Genomic DNA, 27291 nt, shown 5'->3' on the forward strand with positions numbered 1-27291 from the left:
GAATGAGCTTATGGATGAAAAGACATCCGACAAAAGCCCAGAGCCAGATAAGCAAATAGCTTAAAAAATAAAAATAGCAGAGTGCAAAAAAAAAAAGAAACAAAGCTGCAAGGGCGCACAGAAGGGAGGAGGCGCATCATTCAATTGCAGTACTAATGAGTAGTTTTTGAATAAAATTTTAGAAATTTTTACATCAGCTTTTGCAATTGCGGAAACATTTGACTCAAAGGGATTTATCGTAACTTTTTTAACGAGGTCATAAAAAAACTTTCTACATACAGACAATCATACATATTTAAAGGAAGATGAAACAAATTAAATGTTATCATTACACAAAATATTTGAAAAATAAATTTATTAAAAATCATTTCCTAGATTTTTTAGACTTTTTGTGCGAATCAGCAAATTTTGCTTCTTTCAATTTTGTCTTCTTTGGTTTTTTCATGCGACGGAATTTCTGAGGCTGCATTTTTTGTGCTTCCAACATTTTCTTCTTTTGGTAACTGAAATATAAAAGTAATTTTGAATTATGTTTCAAAAGATATGTAAGAAAATAAGTTGAAACACTGACCTAAATATTGGATTTATGAGAAAAAAAAAACACTTTTTCCTTTGAATTTCTTTGTAGACAGTCTGCAATATGTAATTTTATACATTTTATTTGGGTGAAAGTTCTTAGATTCTTTTAAAAAAATGACTGAAAATGCATTGGGAAATTTCTCATTACAAAATGTAAACAGTTTAAGAGACATAATAATCCTATAGATGAGACTTTAAAAATGCTGAACTTGCTTTTATTCAAAAGAAAATTAACACTCATCCAGGGTTCCCACTAACTTTGAAAAATTTAATTCCCCGACTTTTCTCTCTTTTTCAGAAATTCCAGACCAAATCTTTGAATTTGCGGCTATCTATAAAAAGCTAAAAATGGTGATTTTCTTTGAAACACAAGCAAAAACAGTGCATTTTAATATACAAACTTTAATATTGTCCGACCATCACAAGAAAAGCCACCGCCGAAATGTCTGTGCCTGTCTACCGCTTTAGCAATGATTTTTTGATCTCATTCTTCCAAGGGAAGCTTAACGTTGGAAAAACCCGTACGCCTGCACAAAGGCGAGCAGACGAGTGGCAAAATGGCACCAAAAAGCCTTTCTGTCTACCCTTGCAGAAAATGAACAAAGTTCATTTCTATGGCAGTAGACTGGCTCATACTTGACGGCGGAAGCTTTTCTCGTGAAAGCCAGACAGTATTCATTCTTGATTGCTTCTATCTTCTGACATGGTATATCTTTCAGGATGTACTCTCTTAAGATGCAAAGGCATACATTCATTCTGGTTTCAACGCAAGTGAGTAAAGAACATAATAACCTACTTACTGCTGCAGTTTATGATGCAAAACTTAACGTTTGTAATGCAAAGTAAATTTTAAAGTTTTTATTTTCAACATTTTATCCATTTTTGTTGAGTTAAATTGTCCAAATGGTTAAGTATTCTCTTAAATTCTCAATTTTTAAAAAACCTTACTTCTAAAAGTACATATAGATTTTGAACTAGGCACAAATGGTGAAACATTATTAATAGCATGAAATAAAAGACAACAAGAATAATACCTTCGGAATTCAGCATCAGCAAGAAGTTCGTCAACCAAAGTTTGTTTTCTTTGCTTTTTAGGTACACGTGAGCTGAAGAAATCAACAGGAGACTCTTCAAATGTTCCAACCTGAACGTACAAGGGGAAAAAAAAACATTTAATACATTTAATCCATGTTAATTTCAAAAGTTCTCAAAAAATTATTCATGACTACATGAAACACTTAGTTTTGGAGCACAGCATTTAATTTACTAATGAATGCTATCATCAAAAATTTAAGTAAACTGAATTTTGCATTTCAAGAAAAAAAAATTTAAATACTTTGTAGGAGTTGAAAAATACTTTTATAAAACTAGTTAAAACATGATTGCACTTGTAAACTGGAAAAAACTTTGGAATATGTAAGGACAGTACTGGAAATTCAGTGCACTTAAAAAAGTTTAATTAAGCAGATGAAACAAAAGACAGCATTGCAAGGATTGAATATCATTTGAACTACTAATCTCATTGGATGATGGAAAGTGTCTGTCATTAACAGTTAGTTGGTTAAAATTGGCAAGAAAAAAACCCCCTGAAAATACTGTTCTTAAACAAGGTGCTTAACATTTATACTGAAAAGCATCACAAGTACAGTTGTCCATCATATGACACATAGAGGGGAGTGGAAGGAGCACTTCCAAAACAAGTTGAAGGTTTTTCCAGAAAGTACAGAAAAGCAGGTCATTTCTTGAGGCTCTCAACAACTGATACCTAGCTACAAGTCAATTGCACAATTTTAAAATTGTGTAATCTGCTCTGGTTAGATGCATGGAACAATTAGAACAAAAAAAACCTGCTAAGACAAATTCAGATTCTTTTACACTAGATAGGTGGATTGTCCAGTCAGGTTACATCAGCTTTCAAGAAAAGAAATGCATAACATAGCCCATTGAAAATGTAACAACATAATTCTTTAATGAAGATTCTCGAGTGTCTTTTTTAGCAATTTTGGTGATTTATATATTTTATTGTTAATTTAATTTTTTAAAGTTTTTGGTGTTCCAGAACTGTACATATATATATTTTTTTACTTCTAATAATTCTAGAGTTTACAGCTGTTTAAAAACTTCTCCTGGGAGAAATACCAAGGGAAAATAGGAAGCCTGATGTAACAATTATGCTTATAAAAAGAATCTTGCTATTAAAAGTGATTTGAGAGGCACCACCAATTAACTCGTGTCTCCATCTTTCGTCCCAATTCCCCAGAGGGATTTCTGCTTGAAAGTATGAGGGATGGGAATTTCCCAGTGGGGGTGAAGGATATGTTAATCAAACTGGTTGTAGGGATTTTGGTTTAAGGGACAATCGGTGTAGGGAAATTCTATGCAGTTCTATGCGGGTTATTTTTCCCTGTTTAGAGATCACGTGCGTATCTTCCCTCAGTCCTTTCCCTTTTTTTCCAAAATTGCTGTTCAGTGTCAGTCCGAAAATGAAGAGCATTGCATCAGATTCATCGATTCAACACTAAACTAATATTACACAATGAATATTTATACAGAATACACAACAAATCCATGAATAGAATGTACTGGAAATGCGCAAGTATTAAAAACTGCAGAGCAAGGGTGGTTTTAAGTAAAGGACAATATGAAAGTATAAGTGGAAGTCATAACCATGCATCTGATTCTGCAAAAAAAAAAAAAAACTCTTTTATAATCAGTTGAAAAACAGGAGCGCGACAGAGATTGCACCCGCCTCCTCCCACGCAAATATTCAAAAGAAAAAAAAAGGTCATGTATCAAACATTTTTGAGCAATCACGATTGCTTATTGTTCTCACTTGACAGTCCTTGATGTTCTTGTTCCTTTTTCAGCTTGGACCAGGCCTGCAGCACCACCGTCCACCGGCAGCGGCGCGGCTGGTCCTGAGCACTATCCCCCGGAATCCACTATTGCTGTGCGGTGGCGTCCATGTCCTACACACGCATGCTCATACACAGTCGCCTACGCGCGCACGCCTTTACACACATACACACGCCCACGTGCACACACATAAGCCTACACACACGCACACACAACTATATACACCTAAGCACCCAGGAGGAGGGACATGCTTGGGCGGGGGAGCCATTTCTAGAAACAATAACTCTAACCAGTAGAGTCTTGTCGCAACTCGTGATCGCGAAAAACATAATTTGAATTCAAAGTTTCGGAATTTAAATTAGTTTTTTTTTTTTTTTTTTCAGTCTTTGCTTCACTAGCCAGTTTATTAATGGTAATAAACTTACTATACTTTGGACGAAATTTAAGGAATAAAGCTTTTGTACTCATACAGAACATCTAAATAAGACAAATGCTAACTAAGCACTAAAGTTTTTTTTAATTAACAAATCATTGATTTTTTTATTATTTTCTGAACAATACACAATTCTTTAATGCTATGCATAGGCTTTTCAAAAATTTGAGCCCCCTTAGGAAATAGAGCCCCAGGCCCAGACATACTTGACCTGTGTGGTATTCAGGCCCTGAGAGGAAGTAGGAAGCATAATAATCAGGAAGGTGCCAAGCTATTAGTTATTAGCATATAAGCATATCTAACTTTTTGTCGAACGTTCCTGATTTATTCAATAAACTTGCCTGACTCTCGTTGGGAACGTGTCTGAATTCTTCAGAAAGATTCTAAGCAATTGCAAGACCAAGTTATTGCACCAACAACTAAATATTTTAACTTAACTGGAGCAAGCACATTTTTTAAGTGTTACATTTGATGTAAAAATTGCCCTTACTTATTTTATAAAGGAGTTTTTTTCTTAAATTTGAATTTATTTTCATGCATCACGTGTGGCACATCCAAGGTCAACCTCTTCTAATTCGATGTATCAATTAGTTAATGGGTCATTCTCCAGAATGTCACTTTTGGGTGAAAATATTTTTCGCCTGTTGTTTTCTTTTTTTTTTTTCTAGTCTTACATGAAAGTGTTACCTACTAGAAGTAATTATAAACAATGGCTCGGCTAAATTCCAATTATTTTACTCATAAATAATTAATAAAAAAAAATAATAAATATTTAGTTCACGGAAATTAAAAAAAAAAGAAACTTGTGTTCGAAAGTAGAGGCCAATTTAATATCAAAGGAGTAATTTTGTTAAATGTGCAAACAATCAGCTATTTTAATGATTAGTGTGAATCTAATATTAAGCGCTCTTAATTAAAGTACGGCTTACACTTCAGTCATCCTTTTAGTTCAAATTTGTGTTAAAAATTGTATACAGGGGTGATTGTGACTCCATGAAAAAATACCTGAACTTTTTTTTTCCAAGATGAAAAAGTGTTTTGTTGGGCATATATATATATATACATATTACGTGTATGTACACATTATATTATGTATATAAATAATTTATATACATATTTGTTGGGGCTAAAACTCAAAGTTTTAATTGGACTTAATACGTCTATGTGCATGGTGGGAGTTAAATTCTTTTAATTTTTCTCATTTCTTAAAATTTTTCAAAGATTCTTTTTATTCCATCCCCCACCCCAGTTGTTCTTCGATAATTACCATAGAGTTTACAAAACATGACCGTAGATTACGCTTTATACCAAACAAAACGTCTTCAATTTGGACTTTTGGTGTTTCATTAAACATCGCTCTAAATTTTACAAAAGTGGGTTTTTCTGAAAATAAAGAAGTTCCGGTATTTTCGAAGATGAAGGTACCAGAATTCCAGATGAAAATACCGGAAATCCGGTAAAATACCGGAACACAATCACCCCTGTGTATACTATTAACATATTTCCAAATTAGTAAATTTAAGAACGCAATGGTAATTTATAATTTTGATAGATTATCTCCCTCCATCATTTATTCTCACCTCAAAAATAATGACATTGATAAGGTCTGTCACGGAGGTGAAGAATTTTCCATTAATATAAGGCCTAATAGATACATTTTTTAGGGAAAGAAATTTTTTCTTAGCTGCTACAGTCTGCTCATGTTAAGCATATGAAAATATGTGCACTTCTTTTTTTTACATTAATTTACGTTCCTGAAATTCAAGTTCACGAAAGTGAAAATTCCCAATAACCACAATCAGTTTTTAAAATCAAATCTTGTTTTCCAAGCAAAATCTCACAACTTCTATATGCCATATGGTTGAACATAAACAAGGGGGCTCCATTGCAAAAGGGAAAATAAAATGTGATGGCATTACTGCCATCTGTTAATGAGAAATGGCATTTTGTAACCGAGATGAGAATTTGTGTGACGTAATTCCTTATCCTTCTAAAATGAACTAAAACACAATATAAAAAAATATATATATACTTAAACAATTAGCATTAGAGACACTTGTGAAGGAAATAATAAGCAACACAAACAGTGACATCAGGTGTTTGACATGCCACAGAGGTGAGAATTCACATGCTGTGAACCAAAAATATGTTAAAATAAGAATTATTATTAAAACATTGCTGGCAGGTTTAGAGATATATTTTTGATGAAGTTTAAAAAATAAATAAATAAATATAAAATGAGTTGTTCCTTAAAGTTTTCACTAAAAGGCATGTGACAGAAAAGTTACTTTTTGAAGATAACCCTAATATTTTTGCAATGACAAAACAAGTTGTAGGTTTCGAAAGCTAAGGTTCTAATGCTAAGGAAACATATCTCATTTGCTGAGAAATAATAGTTTGAACCTGTGAAAAAATTAAGTATGCAATTTAAATCAACAAAAAAGTAGCCATTTTATCTCGCACGTGAGGGTTAAGAAGCATTAAGAAGTTTAATAATTATAAAAATCCATAATATTCATATTCTAACTATCAATCCTACATTAAATCATATTTAAAATGTTTCGGTTTGAAAAAAAAATGTACTGTATAAAATATATTAAGATATTTCTCGAAGGGAATCAGAAATACTTGGGAAACGCATTTGCCTAATAATAAAGTTTTAATTTTCTTCCATTTACATTACAGAATATATCTTCAAGAATCTTGAAATATTTCGAACAAAAAACAATTAATGAGAAACAAATTATATAACTCAATATATCTTCAGAGTGGACTAATAGAGAGACAATATTAGCATTTTGTAGTCCAAGATGGCAGACTACTGATCATACAGGAAAATATATCCCTGAAAATTTTCCCTCTCACTAAACTTTTCCCTGGAGTTGAAGGAGAAGGCATCTATTGTAATTCTTATCTACCCTTTTCCCTTTTGTTCCTTTCCAAGCCTCCCCAATCTGACACTTATTCCCTAAGGGGTTTGGGCGAGTTTTGGGGTGAATAACTAATGTCAAATGCACAAAGCTGATGCATTTGTAATGACTTAGTGACAGGAATTTAATGTAAAGTAGGATTTTTTTTCCTCTTTTCCAGCAAACTACAAAGAACGATAAAAATGAAGATTCTTTTTCACATGTGATATCCAAACCCTATGCGTTTTTAAATTTTTTGCAAATACCCTTTTCAACCACTTTTTATCCCTTTTTATTTCCCTCAGCAAAACATGCTTTATCACTTACTCTTTGTCCTTACATACCTGCCTACTCTGAATTTTGGGCCAAGTGTTCCTAATATTTGGCAAAAATTCCTAGTTTTCCTAGCACACCCCGTCCTGCTTTGTTGATTAACTCTTATCAGAGAACACTTTTCTTTAAGATTACTGTTAGTGGAAGAGCATTGCTTTCTTAAGCTCAAATTGTGCAAGTGGAATTGAAAACACTTTCATGGAAAGAAAAAATGCTTTTGACCATTGAAGCAAAGTTACAAATTTTGTTTGAATGTGAGAAAAACAGTGCTCCTAAAAGTGAATTTGCAAGAAAGCGTAGATTAGCACAATCATCTTCGTTTACAATTTTTAAAGAACAAAGGAAAAATCGAAAACACCAAGTTGCGAAAAAATATTCCTCTAAAATCATAGAAGCCTTCAAATGGTGTGCATGAAGAACTGGAAGAATCTTTGATTGATTCTGCAACATTTTTACTAAAAACATTCTGTAGAACAATGTTGAAAAGGAAGGTTATAGACTTATAGTTAAACTTTTCCAAACAGAAAGCTTTAATTGCTTAGATAGTTTGGTTAGTCAGTTTTAAGATAGACCAGGTGTATTGCTGAAAATTTCAATGGAAAGTTTGCTTTTGCTAGTGCAAGGTGGTCAAGAATGGTATCCAGTTTTATCAAAAATCCCTTAATAATATAGTTATTTGTATTGCAGACGAAGTATGTCTGTTTTTCAATTAATTGTCTGGTGTAACACATTGGCAGTAAAAAAGGAACACTCGTAAAGGATGAAAATGTAGCAAAGAGGGCCTTATAGTTTCATTTTGTGCAAATAAAGATGGACATCATAAGTTGAAACTGTTGAATATAGGCAAGTCTAAAATGCGAAGTTGATTTAAAGGCCCTATTATTCTGTGAACAAGTAAGACAAAGGCAAGGGTAACAATTCTTATGTTCTTTAGATGTTTCAAGGCCTTAAATTGACTATTTGTAATTAGCTAACTACTTTGGACTTATATAAAAAATAAGAAATAAAGCAAATAAAAAGAGATCATAGGTTTATTTTATTTACCTTTTTATGCTTTTTGATTGTTGAAAATCAAAATTTGCTCATAACAAGAAGCCCATTATTGTGAGAAGACTCCTTGGTGCTATGAATTCTCATTATAATGGCATTCACTGTATACAAGATGAAGTTTTAAAGAGAATTTTATTGATTTATGATTTGTATGATAAGTTAAAAAGTTTCATAAAATATTTTAGTTGTTTTTATTAATTTACAACAATTCCTAGCGAGAAAAGCACTTGATTTAAATCTTACTTACTTCAAAATATTTGGGATTAGTTTTATTAGCACTTCTCTTGTAAAAATGCTTTGGATCTAAGGCCTGCCTCATTTGTAAAACAAGCAAATCATTCTTTTTTTCTTCAGTCATTTCAGGAGCAGCCATATTATACCATTGTGAACCTTTGGTTTTGCCTTTTTCTTTCTATAGAGAGATTATTTGAGATTAAAAATGCATTCAATTACTACAACCATTTTCTAATTAAAATATTTTAAAACATTAATTTGAACTGAGGAAATACACAAAACGTTTTCAACATTTTCTGTAGGTAATAAGTCAAAACATAATTCAGAATTATATCAAAATTCAACTGTAAGATAAATTATGTCATACATATGGGGATACAAATAATGCTTAAGAAAGGGGGCATAGGCAAGGGGGCAAGGGTTTGTCACCTCTCAAGACTTCAGGAAAGTGGCCTCATCAATGGATTGATCTTATGATAGATTCATACACATTTGTCAATAAATACTGTACTTCCACGAGTATGAGATGCACAATTGTAAGTGCCACACCCAAAGTGAAACACTTGAAAAGGAAAATTGAAACAGGATTTAAAAAACTGAAACAGGATTTAACTAGATAAAATGATTTTTAAAAGTTTTTTTTTTAAGCAACATAATTACCTACAGTTTAGAATCCTAAATCTACTGAGCACGGATTTTGCAAAAATCTCAGATCGCTACTAAAAGTTTAAACATGGTGGATGTAAAAAGTTAAACTGATGGCCTTAATGGGTGTTATAAAATGACATGAACTTTCATCGAAATAATTACCATACATACTCTATTAAACTTCAATTCAGTCCAAAAAACGATATTTAAAGCTGGGGGATCGGATTTAATTACAAGCTAAAAGTTCCAAAACATTTCCCCCGAGAAACTTGAAAATCTTTTTCTCGATTTCAGTTTAACCCTTTTATTAAACACACACAAAAAATAAATAAATATAGTAAAAGCTTGACTATGAAAAATGTGAGAAAAGCAGAATTCTGTATCAGTCAATTTTTTGCTTAGTAGATTACTTGGAAATTAGTTTGTTAAAAAAAAAATCACCTGAAATAATGCTACAAGATATTAAAAAGGAAAACTTTATTGATATTAGTTCAGATTAAAAGTAACAATTAACATAAAAAATGAATTGCGGAAAATAAACCATTTAAAAATTCGGGATTGCAAAAACGAACCTTTTCATAAGATTGAAAATTGGATAAATTTGAGATCATTTTTTAAACACCTTCATTATACAAAAATACATTGCCAGCTCACCCCACCATTGCTGTGGTCACTCATCTGGTGTGCTAATTTACACTAGCTACCAGTTTGTTTGGCTCTTGACTCCTTTAAGTGATTTTTCGCCTCCAGCTCAGTTGCATCTTTCTGGGCTGATGAGTGCTAAACAGCACGAAATTGCAGTCCTCGGATGAAGTAACTGAGCTGGCGGTGTATTTTTGCATTTCTGCCTTAGCCCTGGCTTAGGGTCGTAACTTACTGCAAAAAACCTTCATTATATATTTTCTTCCTTCTCTTTAAAATAGTTTATTGCCTCTAAAACGTGGTAAAACATCTTATATTATAATTAAAAAAAAAACACAGTAAGCACTGCATTCATTATATAAGCCGTATTCGCAATTAATAAATTTTTTAGCATAAGTGAACGGTTCTTACGCCCTAAAATACAGTAGTATAATATATAAACAGATTAATTCTGCATGAAATTGAATACCTTCAAAAATATCAGCTTAACAGGTTGTAATATTTCAGTTGAGTTGAACAAATTATATTTAATGGAATCAATAAAAAAAGAATGGGATTTTAGCTTTTTTTAAAAACTTTTAATTTGGAATCATGTTGTAAGCTATGCTCAAATACGCTGCTATGTACTGATGTATAACTTACTTTCCTTAAAATAATACATAATAAAGGACTGCCGCGGGTTCAGTTTAATTTGTGTGCTCTGCTTTCTAAGTTTTGTACTCACTAAAATTGTTCTTCAGCTCCCTATAAGTTAGTGCCATGGACATGAGTCAATTTCACTCTACCCAGGCATTTTCATTTGTGGCAAAAATCAAATGTCTATACACTCTTTTTCTTCAGAATTTATAGAGGAAGGAAGGCTTTGTGAAAAAAGCGTTCCCCTTTATAAGTGTAACAGAAATAATTTTTTCCTATAAAAATAGTACAACCCAGAAAATTCTTGGAATTGAATCAGTCTGGCGCTGAAAACACCCAAAGAATCTCAGACAATGTGAACTTATAAGCTATTATAATATTTACGACTTACTATATACAGTGGCATATTTAGGAGGATGGATTTGGTGAGATATATCCCACTGAAACTCTTTTTTTTTTATCATAAAAAGGGAACAGTATCCCTCCTTCGAAATATTTTATCTGTCTACATAACTGCATATATGGGCAATTAATTCCGCAGATAGATCTTATTTTGCAATGCTAACTTTTCAAATTTTCAACTTTTCACAAGGAGGGCACTCTTAGGGGTCTGTCGAGGATTTTTCACAGGGTCCGTTTCTTGGGAAAAATCAAATAATTTTGCAAAAAATCAAATAATTTTGGAAAAAAATTTTTCGTAAAAACGAAATTTTAGAATTTTGAGATGGTGCAAACTGCATTATTGACACTCAAATTTGAGTGTTTTACCTCCTTTCTGTTGAGAATATCATTCTTGAGTGTTTTTTGAGTATTCGGGGGGGGGGGGGGGGCATTGCTCTCTGGGAGATGGGCACCCCTCAAGTACCAATATTTATTTACCATTCTACAATATCAGGGGTGATTGTGACTCCATGAAAAAATACCTGAACTTTTTTTCTCCAAGAAGAAAAAGTGTTTTGATGGGCATATATATATATATATATATATATATATATATATATTAGGTGTATGTACACATTATATTATGTATATAAATAATTTATGTACATAATTATTTGCTGGGACTAAAACTCGAAGTTTTAATTGGACTTAATACGTCCATGTGCATGGTGATAATTAAATTCTTTCATTTTTTTCTCATTTCTTAAAAATTTTCAAGGAATGTTTTATTTTCCTCCTTTGTATCTGAATCCTTAAGCATTACTTACATTTATTTACTAATACACTAAAGCCTAACACACCAACATTTTTTTAGTGATTCTCGGTTTCTTTTATGAGTATTTGTAGAAGAATGTTGCAATAATGCCTTCACACCATCATCAGCATATGTAAAGGGCTTGTTGCAAGAAACACAAAAACAAAATCCAGCCCTAACAATTTTTTACACTATATCTCTATCTTTTCACTGTAGGAATCCACTCTGTTTAACCATTCTTAATTAAACTTGTTCTTCTTTCCTGCATCGATGGAGCCAATATATTCAGATTTATCCAGATACCTCATTTTTTAAATGAGAACATGCAAAATTCAAATGAATAAATGGAAAAATAATCTATCAAGTAACCCTCCTTCCTCTTCTTATCTAGCCTTTATTCCATCCCCCATCCCAGCTGTTCTTCGATAATTACCATAGAGTTTACAAAACATGACCGTAGCTTACGTTTTATACCAAACAAAATGTCTTCAATTTGGTCTTTAGGCGTTTCATTAACACCGTCGCCCTACATTTTACAAAAGTGGGTTTTTCTGAAAGTATAGAAGTTCCGGTATTTTCGAAGATCATGATACCGGAATTCAAGATGAATATACCGGAAATCCGGTAAAATACCGAAACACAATCACCCCTGCAATATGCTAAATTATACAAGAAATGTTATATGTATAGTCTCTTTATAGTAAATAATAATAAGGTTTCAAAGAAATTCTGGAAGGAAGTCTGTGGCGGACGTGCATCCAAGAGACCCCATAGCACCTACACTACAGCCTTGAAATTTTGTACAAAATTACTTCGAGCCCCGGGGGTGTGCACCTGGGGTTTTATTTTTTAAAATTCGAATTAGTTTTTTTTTTGTAATTAATTTTTTAAGCTCAAATTTTGCATAAATTGCCTATTATTGCCCATTAAAGGGGTAAAAAAATTACTTGCACATATTAACATTATATATGGTTGGGATGGGTAGAATTTTCCGCATTCTATGCAATTTGTTTCAACGCTCTAACTTAAATACGGTGGGAGTTATTTGCGTTTTTAGCTCGAACTTTTTAAGGCTTAGCTAAAATTTAGGCACTACTTTCTTCATTAAATCTATCAGTAAAAAGCAAAGGAATTGTCCTACAGTTTCTTTTTTCACACCACTAAAAAGAGCGGCTTTTTTTACTCCAGGTCTAACTCGACCTATGGTCTGAGCTTCTATCTCCAAAGGAAAAAAAGTTACAAGCCGTTAAAACTCAAGTTCGAATAATCCTCATCTCCATTAAAATTATTGATGTTTTATTTGGGATTGCCAAAGTTATATCTTTTCGATTTGCATATTTCTTCTTTCCTTTATTCATAAACTTTAAGGGTTTGGATTTTCACAGAAAATCTTAGGCTCAACTCAATTTAAGCCCCGAGCTAAAGAGGATAATCTATTACTGAGATCATGAATATACAAAACTGCAGTTTTGCAATGCTCAGGAGCCCCTTAGCTCTTACAGCTTAGCAAGTTGGTACAAGTTATTTTGAAGCCCGGGGAAGGGGTGCTTTTTGATCCAAAGGAGTGCTTTTGATCCTTAATGTGTTTTTAATCTGTTTATTTTTAACTGACGATTTAAATCTTTGCGAATCAAATAAGACTGCGAAGCAATCTTCGGGGGTTGGTGAGCGTAAGCAAGCAGGGGGCAGAGCCCCCTAGTATTTAAAATAATTGTAAAAAAGAAATTCAGGCAGAGGTTCAGCATTTAACTTTTTGAACCAAGACATTGTTAAAGAGCACAGAATTTCATTGGAAACTTAAAAACTCTGCGATTTTTACAAAAATAAAAAAATATTTTATTTGTTTACCTCTTAAAAAAAGCATACTAAGCATTGAAAATTCAAAAAATCAGATTCCCATGGATGCAAATAGATCCCAATCCTCAAAGTGAAGGCATCAAAAGCATAAAAACAGCTTGTAAAATAAATATTTTTAATAAAATTATTTTAGAATTGCATTTTAGAGTCCTATGATAAACGTATCATTAATATCTGGACACAGTTGAAGCAAAAAAAAAATGAATAAATAAATAAAATAAAAAATAAACCATTGATTCAGCATTTTAATTTTTGACTAATAAAATGGAATTCTGCTTTTAAAACTTGAAATAAGCGTTGCTACGAAAATAAAGAGACTTTTCATTTATTTGCATCCTAATAAAGTGAAGTTAGCTTGAAAAAAGAATATGATTCTCGTATTGGATGTAAAAAGATTGCCTTTTTCAAAATGTAGGCATCTAAAGAAAACAAGCTGATGTGTGCATCACATAACTTCTTTTTACTCCAATTTAATGTCATTTCCTCATTATTGGCATTTTTAATGTGATTCAATAGTTTATTTTGTAAATATTACCAACAGTGGCCAAACTGAAACCAGATTTTTAAAAAAAAATTTAAAAAAAACCCACCAAATTTGTCGCCAAGTTGGCGGCCAAAAGACTGGCGATATATCGCCAACACGCCAAATTAAACCACCATTTGAGTTTACATCGAAATTAACAATTTCCCCCTAAAAAGGGGCAAAAGACCCCTTTAGAACCACCCGAATGAAACCAAAAGGGAAGTGCACAACTAGAACCTACTAGGAGTCTATACCAAATTTCAATTTTCTAGGACATACCGTTCTTGAGTTATGTGAAATACATACGCACATACAGACGTCACGAGAAAACTCGTTGTAATTAACTCCAGAATCGTCAAAATGGATATTTCACGTCTATGCATTCTTAGGCACTTATCCACATATGGTCTAGCTGGAAAAAAAACTCAACATTCATTCGGGGGTGAGTAAAATGGAAATTAAGATCGATTTTTGAGAGAAAATTTTTTCGCAAATTCAATGCTTCCTTTTTTGTAAAAGGAAGTAAAAATGGTAAATAAGAGTTTATTTAAAGTTAATTATCCGTTTTAGCATCAAAAAATCAAACCCATATAATTTTCTCCCAAATCATAAACCAAACTGACGTTGTTCAGTCGTTAATTTCTTTCAATACCAGCAACAAGCATTATATTTATTTGGCTGTAGTAGTTATTTATCACTTGCAGGATCATCACAAAAGTGCCCTTTTTTTTTTTTTTTTTTTTTCAAAATTAGCAGATTTTGTATACGTTTTACCCTTTAATTTAACTTTACAAAAGGTTCCAAACATTATCCTTTTACACACGGAAATAAGCTGCACTTTTTGATTTGAGATTTGCTCTTTCAATAAACAATGTGTAAATCGTTTTTGCTAATCAGAATTTTGTGAAGGGCCCATTTTGGTTGATCGTGATTTTGTGAAAGGTCCATTTTGGTTGATCGGGATTTTGTAAAAGGTCCATTTTGGTTGATTGGATTTTTGTGAAGGGTAAATTAATGGACCCAAATTTCCTCTGGCCAGATCACTGAGTCTGGCATTTTTTAGAAAGGCTAAATATGTATTTTCGTTCAATTGCAAAAGTTCACAAAACATTTTCATTTACCTTAGAGATATTGAGCGATAAATTTAAATTTGACGAGTTTTTGAATGCAATTTGTTTTCTTAGTTTTCCTTAATTTTGGTTCACAAATCAATTGATGCACAAAAGCTTAATTAAATTCATTATCTAAAATTTAAAACAGATATACAAAGAATGTAATGTAGCATTGAAAAAGTTAAAAAATACTGATCAACTAATTTTTCAAATGAGTTTTGATTAAACCTATGGAATAAAATATCCATAGTTTCAAAAATTAATTTCTAAAAAATAAAGCATCTAAAATATTAAGAAATAATGCACTTTATATCATTTTATCCTTAGTCTAACTATACCATGCACATGTAGTTATATTTTGCTCCGTATGGTAATAACATTTTAACATATTTCACCTGACTAGTGGTTCACCTGGAAACGTGACAACTTTCGTTAAAATTTTACATATTTTGAGCAAAGGATCACTAATTATGATCAAAACAAAAAACAAGTTACACAATACAGTTGAATCCGGACTTACGTGAGGGATACGTTCCAATACTCCTTGCATAACTCGGAATTTCTCATTGTGAAAAAGGGTACGTGAAATTTTTTTATAATCATACCAAATTATTTTAGACACTTGTTAACACCACCTCAAACTGTTTTTAAACCACTCCTTAACTATATACAGTACCGTTTCTTACATAAAGAACTGGATTTTTATTTGTATTTTTTAAAAAACTGTTTTAATCAACATAAAATACTGTTACAATGCACAAAATCAGAAATCAGCGGGACGTAAAATAAACCAGTATGGTCTGTACAGTATGTAGTAATAATAAAGTGATGTCCTATAATAATACTGTGCAGTAGAACCAGTTATGGTATTTGTAACATGAAAACAAAATAAGATGTTGCTGGATTTATGCTGCGTGAGCAAATCGTTATTCTAATGCATTTTAAAATACAGTTGCTTCACTAGTTCTTTTATTACGTTTCCGTCTATATGGCAACACCTCATTTCCTGGTTTCTTTAATTCTCAATACAAGAGCAGCTTTCATGTTCATATAATTTTTGAATTTTGCTTACACTATTCAGTGAACTTTTACGGATTTCCTTTCCTTGACTTTTAATAGTAAATAAGGAAAATTCATTAACGCCTAATTATCATGCTACGTTTAACGCATTTTTTAGTTGTTCAAGCACATCGAGAACTTTTAGTGTCTGTTTAATTGTCAGAAACTTTCTCTTTTTCTTTCTGTCTTTACAAACTTTAGATTTAACACTGCTCTTAGATATCATTATGTTTCATCAACTTTCACCTTTAGAGTGAAAAAAATATGGTAAATGCGGAGTAGTTATTTCTATATACACAAACAAAGCTAATTTCCACTGCAAGTGATGCTAAAGGGATGAAGGTCAATTAACGAAAAAAATATTTTTGGTAGCCAATAAGAAAACCGATACTTTCACACCGCGAATCTATTCTGAAAATTTTCGTGTTTCGGACAATGAATTTGCGTTAGGTCTAAAATTATTTACTGGAGAAAAAAAAAATCGCATGATAGCCATTTCACATAACTTGAATCATGTTGTAGTGGGGTCGACTGTAATATTAAAAGCAACTCATTATAAGTAAGGATGGTAATGACTGATGTATATATATTTTTTCTATTTACTTTGATATTAAATACATGTAATCAGGAAGCTTAGAAATTTCAACACACAAAAATTATTATTTTACTAAGAAAGTTATGAAGGCTGGTATTAAAATGAAATGTAATTTGAGCTGCCAGTTGTTGCTAGAGTCCATGAAAGCCTGTTAAAACTGTTGAATGGTAATGATGTAAAATGCAGGGGACAAATTTTAACTATGCAAGAAACATTTTAATGTGCAATTAAGCAAAAAAAAAAAACTTGGTTTCAAATTAGGATATTCAAAGTATTGCAAAAATCTACTTCAGGTATACATTTTTGTTTTTGTTTTTTCCTATGTAGGCAGACCATTAAAGCTAGAAGTTTTGATTAAGGACATTGAATGGTACTGACATTTTATTACTTATATTAAGCATCCACATAAATAAATATTATTAAGCACAGTTAAGTGCCTGTTATCTTGTTATTTAGGAGTGAAATAAATAATCCTAAAACAAGAAATGGGAAACACTTTTCTAAGGTTGCTATGAGTCTGAAAAGAAATTTTACCTTCTAAGAGAATTGTCTACATGCAATAATTCCTAACTGAATAAACAATAAAACTTTAGAATTATTTGTGAAGAAAACTAATTACCAATCCTTCTTTTTTCAACTGCCGACGGCTTTTGAAAATAGGAACTTTTTCCATTGTTTCAAACCCATTTTGAAAAACAATGCTTTTCTTCACATTCTAAAGAAACAATACATAATAGAAAAAATATTTCATTGGATAAACAGAAGTAACTGATAAAAGAATAATTTTAACTTAACATATTTAATACAAAATTAAGTAGAAACAAGATTACATTCAACTAAACAAACTAACAACTGATTTTGTTGTAAATAGCTCTAAGCTATAGCTGTCATTACTAACCTAATGACATCTAATTGGATTTTTTTTAAACAAATATTACTCTTATTTAAAAAAAACACTTATTAAACGGCGTTGCTCAGGTACTCATTAAAGCAGCAGATCTTATTAATAATTGAGTAATGAAATTTATTTTTCATGAGCCTCCTAGGTACAAACTCTCAAAAGAACTTAAATAGCAAGGACAAATATCAAGCAAAAATACATGGGGTTCCCTGCGAAAGTTATAATTATGAGAAACAATAGCTACTTTCCTTTGTTTTCTTTTTTAACTGGCTGAACGAAAGAAAAAAAAACACACACACACACACACAGCATTGCCGTGGTTAAAAATCAAACTCCATCCTTACCCATAAAATTAAAATCGCAAAAATTATAAAGAACAAAACAATATTCAATTAGAAACAAAAGTATGACAAATAAGCATACAAATTTGAAGAATTTCCAAAATATGTATTTTTTTTTTTTTTGCAGTAATTGTTTTGGAATACCTTGGACAATGCTCCTCCTCCCTACTTTGTAAAACAGCCTGTCACTAATTTTAGCTAAAGAGATATTGTGAGGCTCTGAGAAGTTGAGCTCCGACTCTGACATTGTTTACCTCTGTTTCGGAAAATTGTGAGGGGTAATTGGCGCTAAGTTGAGCTGAGAAACTTTCTTAGTAGTTCTTCAAAAATGTTCCAACTAAAATCCAAGCCAATAACATGTCTATTTTTCACTAAAATCCCCCCGAAACAGGTAAACATAGTCAAGGTCACAGTTCAACTAACCAGAGCTGCACTATTTTGCTGCCAAGTGTTGGGATACTTTTGGTAACCACAAAATGGCACTAAAAACTTTCACCCGAAATGTTTCCAAAAATAGGTAGTTAAGTTTGGCGATTGTTTGAAATAGTGCAAAAAAAAAAAAAAAAAAGAATTAATGGAAGTTTTTGTGCTGTTTAAAGATTTGTCTAATTTAGTTGGTGGATTATTTTACATATTAACAAAAGTTTTTAAAGATTCTTTTAATGGGGATATTTGGTTACTTCATGAGAAAGAGAAAAAAATGTAACTTAGTCTTTGGCATCAAAAACAGCAAAAGTTCAAAAAATTGCCCAAGGGTCTCAGCCATTGAAGTCTTTCTGCAAAAAGTATGGCAAGATGGCTGGTCCATTAGACACTAAGTTAGTGTCCAATCAGTGCAAAGAACTAAAAAAAGTCAATTAAATTGCATTAAAGCTCCCATAAAATGAAAAATAATCAGCCAATCCCTTCATTATATGCCAATCTTGTGGAAAAAAATGTGGATTAAGGGGTTACTAGTAAAAGAAAAAGTTGTTACTAAGCTAAAAGCGTGTGCTGGATATAGGCAACTATCTAAAGATTTAAATTTTCACGCCTAGTTAATATAATGTAACTTTAACATGATTATTTGCTTGTAGAAATTTAATGAAATTTTGAAGTAATATTTTAGAAATAAAGGCAATAGTGAAACTGTAGCATTGAAAATCATCATGATCATTAATCGGCCCTACCTATAAATCAGCGGATTATCAACAGATGATTAATCAGTGATCAGCCAATTTGTTTATGGGCACATCCATGGAAACAATGCTTAACTGTTAACTGTACAGTGTACAACACATAGTGCTATTAATTTTGATCTATGCTGCAAATTCAAATATAGAATGTTACTTTTATTTATTTTTTTTAAATCAGCGTTTCTCAATCTTTTTTGACATGCAAGTAGGAGTTCTAAAAAAATTCGCGGACTGATGATGCTTTTCTTTTTTTTCGTTTTCTTCCCTTTGTTTTCGCAAAAAAAAAAAAAAAAAAAAAGAAAAACTCTTTGCATTCATAGATTGCTAAAAATGTGTTAACTTTCTTTACAGATAGGTGAGGTTTCTTCCCTTTTTCTTTTTTTGGAAAAGAAAAACCTTTTGACTTGAGAATGGTTAAATGCTAATGAAAAACATTTGCAAATGACTGAGGTTTCCCTCCTCTTTTACAAACTATAATAAATGAATTGATGAATTTTTTAAATAAATCTTTACTTGGTGTTAAAAGAAGTTACAAAAATATTTAAATGGTAAGAATCTGATAAGTAGTAATTGTTGCAATAATTATACAGAAGTAATAAACATTGCGGAAAAGTACAGAAAAGTACAAAAATTAATCTCGCGTAAAAGATTCTGCTTAGAATATTATTATTGCTATGGTGTTTTCCTTTTCTTTTCAATAAGAAACATTTTTTAACGTGGACAAGCAAAATCTCTGGGGGCAGGTCAAATTTTCTGTGGACTGATGCTGGTTCACCAGGCCACCAGTTGGGAATCGCTGATCTAAACAAGCATTCTTAATTACCTCATCCAATATTTTTTTTCAGAACTTCTTTCTCATGTTTAACTTTTCCTTGAATACTCTCCATATCAGGATTTAACATCACATATGTACTTTTCTCATAATCATCTCCAGCATCCAAAGAGGAAGCAAGTTTAATGCTACAAATAAAGCAAAAATAAAAAATAAGGTAGTTCCAAATGACTATAACATTTGAGGATAAAATCAATGTATATGTTATAAAATACTGGATAAACTCTTTTCTAAACCTTGTCGAAATTCGTGAAAATACTAGAGGGAGCTTAAATGGTTGAAATGAAAAAAAAAAAAGTATCAATTCATGAGCAGTGCTAATGGTGGAATCTGTACTGATTCATGACATGTTACCCCCTTCATTAGCAGATGAAAACAACTAATACAGTAAAAATTCATCTACTTCTTATTCAAGCAGGGTTTGTGATAGGGTGTGGGATTGTGCAATCTTTTCTAAAATCTCACTCAATAAAAATCCCTTTGTTCCTGCTGGTCACCATTAGCAGGAGAATGTTAGAAAGATTGCCAAATTTCTTATTTCGGATTTTTCTATTTTTTATATATATTTTTAAGAAGATAGCCAATATAAATGGAATGGATGAAAATTTTTAACTGTCCTTTTATTATCAATGAGCACAAGAATCTCGGAATTTAGCCACAAAGAGACAGGAATAAAAGAGTGAGAACTGCTATATTCTTTGGGTTTACTGAATGCTCAAACACCTTTTACAACTTTCAGTTTATCTTCTACTCCAAGTTCCACACCACATAAAACTTATATCAAACATTTTGCATCAAAGTTTTTGGCCCCTTTTTTCGCTCAGAGGCATTGATACAGTTTTAATAACAACTGAGAGTGCAACATAAGCACACTGTTTAGTAAATGATCGATTAAAAAAATAATCTTGCCTACAAGCAGAAATTAAGAAATTTTAATATTAATTTTTCTTTAAAAATATTAGTCAATATATCTCGAAAATAATAGGTTGAACATATTCTAGCAACAAATGGAACGCTCTCTTTTGATGTTATGCTGGTTAAAATCAGTTTTGTGCCAAATGATATGCAAATACTCTTTGTTCAAATAAATATTTATCTTAAATTTCCAATCATTAAAAAAAACAAGCTGATGTGTGCATCACATGACTTCCTTTTATGCCAATTTAATGAGAATAGTGCCTTATAGTAAGGAAAGAAACACTTTAAATCTTTTTACCCCAAGTTTATTGCAAACTGAAGCAAAAAAAACGTTTTATACAGATAAATTTTCTCAAAAATGGACATTTTCATGTGATTCAATGGTTAACTCTCTAAATATTGCCAACAGTGGCCAAATTGAAACCAGATTTTTAAAAAAAACCACCAAAATTGTCGCCAAGTTGGCGAAAAAACTTGGCGACCAAAAGCTTGGTGATATATTGCCAAGTGTTTGCCAAATTATAAGACCACTTGAGTTTGCATTGAAATTAGCAATGATTTCCCCCCAAAATGGGATAAAAGACCCCTTTTATGAGCATCCGAATGCAACTAAAAAGGGAGGTGCATAACTAGACCCCACTAGGAATTTACGTACCAAATTTCAACTTTCTAGAACATAACGTTATTGAGTTATGCGAGATACATACACACAGACATCACGAGAGAATCGGGTTGAAAAATAAACTTAATATTCATCGGGGTGAGCATAATGGAAATTAAGGCCGATTTTTGAGTGAAATTTTTTTTTGCAAATACAATACTTCCTTTTTGGTAAAAAGGAAGTAAAAAATTACTCCCATTTCAATTTTAAAAATTTCACTCAAAACTTTGGTCAGAGTGGGAGATCCCACCTTACTTTTTTCTTTAGAGTGAACCCTGCATTCAAGCAATCAAAATTCTTTTAAATGGTCAATTTAAACTTACTCAAAAAAATTTGGAGAAAACTGGAAGAAAAAATTTTGATTGCAATTGATAGACAATTCTTCTCTCCCCTCCCTTCACATTTTTCTCTTCAGAACAACAAAAGTTCATAAAATAAAAAAAATACAACTTTGCTTTTCCCCTCCCTTCATTATTCTCAAAACTAATAATTTAATTGACAGATAAAACAAATAAACAATCACAAGGAAAAAACATTATCTAAAGCGATTCTAGACACATGCAAGCAAGTGTTTTGGTGATTCAGTCCCTCAACTTGCTTTTCATTTTCTAGCTTACTTATTGGGCGTCATCTTGAATTTGTACACTAAATATAATCTTCGAAGAAACTATAATCTTTTGATAAAGTTTTCACAAATGAAAATTAAAATCCATGATGCTTTACACAAATGACAGGTAAAATTTCAGCATAAGCAGATATAGAGACGTGCTAATAAATTCAAAGTAGACTTCCTAAAAGTTCATAATTTTAATCACAAAAGAAAAAACTAGTACTTACTGCTTCTTTTGAATAGCAATATCACATGTTGGAGTTTCTTCTTTGTATGATTTTAGATTACCATACTTTTTGAAGGCAGGTACAAAAAAGCTTGGAATTTCAACATCTGAATCATCATCAGAGCTTATGTCGGCTGTAAAATAAAATTTGAATACACATAATTTGCCCATTCTTGCCTTCTTTTTGGTCTGATTCTTTTCTTAAAGCATTTTATCAAGCACTTTACTATAGAATGGAATAAATTAACTAATTTAGAGACATTTCAAACCAATTTACCGCTATTGTGAGGAAAAAATTCCAATTCTGAATGGTGTTTGTTGTTTTTTTACGAATATCAGCCTAAAGTAATAAGCAAAATATTAAGAAATAAATAAACAAAAAATAAAAGCCAAATGACTTTAAAGGTCAACACAATGCAAAAATAATAAAAAAATGACATATGATAATTTTAATCATGAATCTATTCAAAAATATCTTAGAATACGATGTCTTTTGTGGCGTGTTATTTCTGTCTTTTCGTTTTTGACTCATTTCAAAAAGAAGATCCATCAATATTTTGAAAAAACTATTGGGTTTTATTTAGAATGACATAGGAATGATGTGAAAAAATATTGGATTCAATATTTGAGATCAGTTTTGCGTTATTTTGGTCTTAATAAAAAATTTTAAATTGTACGCACACTTTTGGGAGCCACTGTATATGCATTAGTCAATTCACAGTCACAAGACATTTCCCTTTTTTGACCAACTTTTAATTTTCAACTAGGCATTTTATGTCTGTATTAAAATTGCTACATTACTAATACAGTGAAATTCCGTTACAATGAATACCAATACAACGAAATTTCCGTTACAACGAAATTCCCGTTACAGCGAACAAAATGTGTGGTCCCTTGTAGTTCATTGTAATGGGCCTTCACTGTGCTTTTATGTTATGAATATACAGTAAAAAGGATTACTATATTATTGCATTATATTAATGATAAATTAATACAGTAAACTCCCGATTATCCGCGGAATTGGGTGGCACAAGTGCCGCGGATAATAAAAATCGCGGATAACCGCAAAAAGACAAAAATGGGGGACAAATCAGGTAAAAATTTTCCTATCTCAAATTCGTAACTGTATTGATGCCTAACACTTTCTGCAAACAGTGAAAATATATATAGAGTACAGTACAAATGTTTTGTATTTTTGCACAACCGAACTTAACATCAATAACAAACAAGTGTATGTACGATGAAGAACGCACAAAAATAATAATAATAATAACAAAATTAAATTAAATCAATCAATCAAGCAAAAACAACTGAGTGTAAATTTACAATTTTTCAAAAAAAAAAATCAAAAAAAAAAAAACAGCCACTGGTATTCGCTTTTTGCTGCGAAAATACATGTTCGTGATTGTTGATTGATTCGCGGATAATCCGCCCCGCGGATAAACCGCTCGCGGATAATCGGGAGTCTACTGTATATCATATACATGTAGTATATTACTTTTGATTATTTTAAATAATTAATGAATAACATAATATTAATATGATTAATACATATACCTATTTTACAGCAAATATCGTAGTTCAAAAAATAAATATCGAAAATATGCCCCATTATAGTTTCCGAAAAAATATAGGATATATATTGACTAATATGTATCGGCAAACCCTGGGCAGCACTTTCAAGTTTTTACAATAGTTTGGAAAAATCAAAGATCCAACACTGCTTCAGTATAATTACATTTACTCAGCAATATATATGTATGTATACATAGTAATATGCTGTTTAGTTTATAAAATTAAACATTTTTAAAACTACTTACTAAACTTGTTATTTCAAATATAGATTCCCAAAATATGCATATATTTACAAAGATCCTCCTCACCCTCTTAAAATTCAGTTATTTATGTTTCTTTTATTTTACTTTACCTAAAATCAGAACGAGTTTTTGATTAGCTTTCCATATTTGCTGTAAATATTATAATTAATTAGTGAAGTATTTTAAGTGTTGCCCTTTCAGAGGTCTGGCCAGAGGATATTTGAGTCCGTTAACGGACCCTTCACAAAAATCCGATCAACCAAAACGGACCTTTCACAAAATCCTGATCAAACAAAATGGACCCTTCACAAAATTCTGATAAACAAAATCGGATCTTTCACAAATTGTTTATTGAAAGAGCAAATCTGAAAGCAAAATAACACATATTTCTGTGTATAAACCGATAATTTTTTGAACCTTTTTTTTAAGTCAAATTAGAGGGATCGGGTTATACAAAATCGGCTAATTTTGAAAAAAAAAAAAAAATCGGCATTCTTGCGATGCTTCTGCAAGCGATAAATAATTGCTACTGCCAAATAAATATAATGCTTGTTGTTTGTTTTATCACAGCTAATTAGCAGCGGTGTTGTTGTAAACTTTTCTGAAATGGCATTGGTAAGCACTTCTCCCCCCCCCCCCCACTCATGATTTAATAAACAATAATAAAATATACCTGCGAAAAGAACTTAAAACTGCAAAGGGATAGTAAGGTGGAAGAAAAATATGATCGCTTCAGATAGGGTTACCAACTTTAAAATTATCACCACTTAGCGTCTGGCGTTGAACCTTTATAATGACTTGATTAGAAAATATTCTCATCATTTTACCAGCTTCTCAATATTTGCGTTTTTATAGTGCGGGTGCGGTGCGGTGCAATGTTTAATTGTTATTTTGGTAGAAAATTATATGGGTTTTGATTTTTCGATGCTAACAAGGATGATTAACTTTAAATAAATTCTTTTAATTACCGTTTTTTTTCTTTAGATGTCTACATTTTGAAAAAATGCAATCTTTTAACATTCGATATGAGAATCATATTTTGTTCTTTTTTCAAGCTAACTTCGCTTTATTAGGATGCAAATAAATGAAAAGTGTCTTTATTTCTGTTAGAACTCTCATTTCAAGTTTTTAAAGCAAAATTCTATTTTCTGTTATGAGTCAAAAATTAAAAAGCTGAATTATTTATATTTTATTTATTTATTTTTTATTTTATTTATTATCTTATTTTATTTATTTATTTATTTATTTTTTTGCGTCAACTGTGTCCACAGATATTAATGAAATGTTTATCATAGGACTCTAAAATGCAATTTTAAAATAATTTTATCAAAAATATTTCCTTTACAAGCCATTTTATACTTTTGATGCCTTCACTTTTGAGAATTGCGATCTCTTTGCATCCGGTATGGGAATCCGATTTTTCTAAATTTTGATAATTATTACGATTTAAGAGGTAAACAATTAAAATACCTTTTTATTTTTGTTAAAATCGCGGAAATTATAAGTTTTAAACGAAATTCTGTGCTTTTTAAAAGCGTCTTGGATCAAAAAGTTAAATGCTGAACCCTATTCTGACTTTTATTTTATTTATTTTTTTGTTACAATTATTTTAAATACTGTACAGAAATATTTCTAGTATAATTTAACATAATGTAGAATGGTAGATAAATATTGATACTTGAAAGAGCGATGCCCCACCTCTTCCCCCAAATATCAGACCACTCCAGAATGATTTTCTCGTCATAGAAGAGGAAAACACTCAACTTTAAGTTTAATTGATGCAGTTTGTACCATCTCTAAATTCTAAAATTTCGTTTTAACAAAAAAAAAAATCTTTTTTTTTTTTTTTTTTCGAAATTATTTGATTTTTTACAAAATTAATTATTTTTCACAAAAAACTGACCTTGTGAAAAATCCTGGACAGACCCCTGCCCTTATAGATGGGGCATTATTGATCACGGGATAAGGGTAATGAACAGGATTCAAAGATATTTGGAGATTTTCAAATGTTGAGTATTGATTCTTTCAAAACGCTCGTCTGTTACCTAAGACGAATGGATTCCATTTGGTATAATATTTATATATTACTGTTGTATAACCATTTTAAAAATGCATCATCTAAAAAAAGGGGGAGGGTACAATTAATTATCTCAAAAGTGATTAAGAAATGCTCCAATCGAAGAGTATTTTCTAATCAAATATGCATCAATAACACGCTTTGAATTCATGTAGTAAATCAATACAAAATTGATTATAAAAAAATATGTTTTGTTTTTAGTCACAATAAAGCATAAAAATGAAACTTTTGCTCAATATCCTTTAGAACAAAAGAAAAACTGGGCGAGTCTTTAAATGGCAAAGAACAATAAACTCAGCACCATTTTTTTTTTCACTTATATCTTTCAGATTTAAAAATATTAATCTAACTGAAGACCAAACATCTGAACTTAAAATTTTTACTTAATGTCACACCATCTAAAAAAATATTGCTTTTAAATTACTTTAAATGTCTGATATACTTTTATTAACTATAACAAAATCATGCAGGCACACACAGCTTTTTAAATGTTTAGTTTTTAATTACAAAAGGTAAAAATTTAAATTCTTGCAATGTAATTTAGTACTTTCCATATGATTTAGTAAATCAAAGAAACATTACGTACTTGTGTGAGAGTTCATTTTCAAGGAATTTAAAGTATATCCCTAAATGGAGTCTCAGGTTCAGGATAAGATATATTCTGCAATTCACGAAGAGCTTGAAGAATGAGTTGAATGTGTGCTCTTATTTCAGAACTTTTTTTCAAAGTTTTCTCTACTTTCTTATTTAAAAAATCTACTTTTTTATCAATAAATTTGACAGCTTCTTCAAATGTAAACTGCACAAACAAACCTAATCCTGTTTTAACAAATATATATTTTGTATCTGTAACATTAGCTTGAACATAAAAATTGCAGCCAAGATCAACTCGAGTTTTAATTTCTTCTTTATTGAGTTCAGCTTCTTGAAGTCTTTCAATAACAACTTTCAATTGCTCCAGTTCTAAGATCTCCTGACAAAGGGATCCTCGATGAATTTGAACTTTTTTCAGATCTTCTTTTAATACCTCATTCAAAAATGTCTCAAATTCAATTACTTTCTTCTCAGTCAT

At 31.2% G+C, this 27291-nt stretch overlaps 1 protein-coding gene across 1 annotated transcript; it reads right to left on the reverse strand.

Moving 5' to 3' along the window:
• Window positions 1-296: 296 nt before the first annotated feature.
• LOC129222542 (deoxynucleotidyltransferase terminal-interacting protein 2-like) lies at window positions 297-27291 on the reverse strand. The gene is made up of 8 exons (XM_054857054.1): window positions 27033-27291; window positions 22327-22459; window positions 19907-20038; window positions 18158-18161; window positions 17281-17376; window positions 8408-8572; window positions 1614-1723; window positions 297-503 (listed from the first exon to the last, which is right to left on the reverse strand). Exons 1-8 carry the CDS (start codon window positions 27289-27291, stop codon window positions 365-367), a joined length of 1038 nt encoding a protein of 345 aa, XP_054713029.1. The 3' UTR covers window positions 297-364.

This window comes from Uloborus diversus, chromosome 5, assembly GCF_026930045.1.
Source record: "Uloborus diversus isolate 005 chromosome 5, Udiv.v.3.1, whole genome shotgun sequence".
Lineage (NCBI taxonomy): Eukaryota > Metazoa > Arthropoda > Arachnida > Araneae > Uloboridae > Uloborus > Uloborus diversus.